Source organism: Hyla sarda, chromosome 5 (assembly GCF_029499605.1).
Source record: "Hyla sarda isolate aHylSar1 chromosome 5, aHylSar1.hap1, whole genome shotgun sequence".
Classification (NCBI taxonomy): Eukaryota; Metazoa; Chordata; class Amphibia; order Anura; family Hylidae; genus Hyla; species Hyla sarda.
The window spans coordinates 323,010,256-323,012,610 of NC_079193.1; the positions used below are offsets into that span (position 1 = coordinate 323,010,256).

Genomic DNA, 2,355 nt, shown 5'->3' on the forward strand with positions numbered 1-2,355 from the left:
ATGTAAATCAATTATACGCTTTAGGTCAAATAAAGTCGTTTGAAGAGATAGCCCATAAGTATGGGGTGGCAGACAATCAGAAACATTGTTTTTTTACAAATAAGTAACGCAGATCATAAATCAATAAAAGGAGAGTTGAGTAGAGTACATTCACACCCCCTTGTTGAATTAATGAGAGGGCCCCCTGTCCCTAAACCCATGACAAAAATGTATTAAATGTTGATGCTATCAAGGGTAGATGGGAAAGGGACTTGGGGGGTTTACATTCAGATTCATGGGGCAGAGCCTTTGTAAACTTGAACTTTACATCATATAGTAAGGCCCATGTAATGATACAGTGTAAGATTTTGTATAGGATGTACTCCATGGGGATTGAAGCGTATGGGCCTCAGACAGGATGCAAACTGTCCAAAATGTCAGATGGAGGATGCTAACTTTTTGTATCTTATATGGAATTATTCCTATATTCATACATTTTGGAATCATCAATGTTATTGAAAAAAGGTATAACATTAAGATCGAACGAGACCCTTAGAGGCTTATTCTTGGAGATTTCAGGGATTCTATATATAAGAAAAGTTTAATTAGACTATTTCCTTATGCAAAGTTGCTGTCTGGGCATGCTGGGAGTGGTGGTTCTGCAGCGGTTGGGGGTTCACAGCTTGAAGACCACTGCTATAGAGGGTGCAAATGTATCTGAGCCCTGGAACTCAAATAATGTGAAATATGAGATGATCAAAATGGAGCCCCTGCACTAATTACTTGGGTTCTGGGGGTCTGTAAGGTCCATAGTAAAAACATCAGGTTCTGTCTATAGCATATACTAAATCATCGCAGCTCCAAGAAACTAGCAGTCATTCTGACATGTCACATGTGATGTCATAGACAGCTGTAGTCCTGACATTCCACTGACAGCCGCCCGAGCCGTCAGTCTGTAGATTGTTACAGTGAGATTAGTGAGATTAGTGAGGTTAGCGTCTTCTTCTTCTACTTGTCTGAAATGGAGCTAAAAGGTTTGGGGTTCGTCCCCCTCATGTTGGCGTTTTGGTGTGCGGCCTGGCTTGCCACCAGCTACATCATGACGGTCGTCTTCGGCCATGCAACCTCACCACTGATGAGCATCAGGTAAGATAAACAAGCACATGATTCTTATTTCATGGGTTGGGAGTGAGGAAATATTCATAATAACATTGGTTTCTTTTCCTTCACAGTGATGTGGGAAATTTCTTTCCCGAAAGCATATTATTCAGAATTGGATTCATAGGGACGTCCATTGGCACTTTGGTACTAACCTTTCTCATTTATAAGTATATGGTTATGCATACTGAAGAGTTCAGGGGTCATCAGGTCCTGATCCAGAGGATCCTGCTGGCCATTGTGTGGGCCTCCTGTTTTGGCACAGCTGTCATGCATGTATTTTCCCCCAAAGAATATCCCAGGATACACTTTGTCAGCACGATAATTTCAATTACATGTGAAGCCTTATACTACCTTGGGCAGTCCATCCAGATGTATAAATTACCAGGAGCAAACAAAGTCATCCACCATAGTAGATGCACCTGCTGTGGCCTGACTTTTGTCTGCACAATTTTCTATTTTGGATATGAACCATTAAAGGAATTATTCTATAATGATGAAGACTGGGACGAGATCCGTGAAATCCCCATCACAATCATCGAGTGGGTGATGCTTCTATTGATCCTGATAAACATCGTGACCTATTATTCCACCATGCAGAGGTTATTGTTGACCGTTTCCAGAAACAGCTGCACACTCTCTCTTAGAGTAAAAATTGATGACTTTGGGGTGTAGACCACCATGTGGGCCATCAAGTGGACTTCTGGGAGAAATACTGCACAGGACACAGAAAAACAAACTAAAGAAGAATAACTGGGGGACTACATATGGTGCCAGTAATCATGGCACAATAATATGAGCTGGTGATATTACCTATACAAAAAAATAAATATAAATATTGGTGTGTGAAGTGTAATACCTAGTTAGAAAAACAGAATCAAATTCATCATTATAACCACCCTCTGCATTACCCTGTTAATTATTTTTCAAACAAGCACTTTGTTCTAATTTGTCCACTTTCTGGCGTGCTCCTTGTATAAGGGGTTTGGGATACCCTTTTTGTTTAAAACGATCCTCCAGGTTATCTAGTTGTTGCTGGCATTTTTGTGTGGAAGAACAATTCCTTCGGATTCTTTTCATTTGACCGAATGGAATGTTCTTCTTCCATTATTTCAAATGGCAACTGTTAAAGTCGAGGTATCTGTTTGCATCCACCTCCTTAAAATAGGTGGCAGTATGGAACCAGCCATCCTGAATATAGATATTTAAATCCAGGAA

At 40.5% G+C, this 2,355-nt stretch overlaps 1 protein-coding gene across 1 annotated transcript; it reads left to right on the plus strand.

Moving 5' to 3' along the window:
- Positions 1–964: 964 nt before the first annotated feature.
- Positions 965–1,847, plus strand: LOC130272730 (uncharacterized). The gene is made up of 2 exons (XM_056518602.1): positions 965–1,125; positions 1,212–1,847. The coding sequence occupies exons 1-2, from the start codon at positions 1,001–1,003 to the stop codon at positions 1,810–1,812; spliced, it is 726 nt and encodes a 241-aa protein (XP_056374577.1). The 5' UTR covers positions 965–1,000; the 3' UTR covers positions 1,813–1,847.
- The last annotated feature ends 508 nt before the right edge of the window (positions 1,848–2,355 follow it).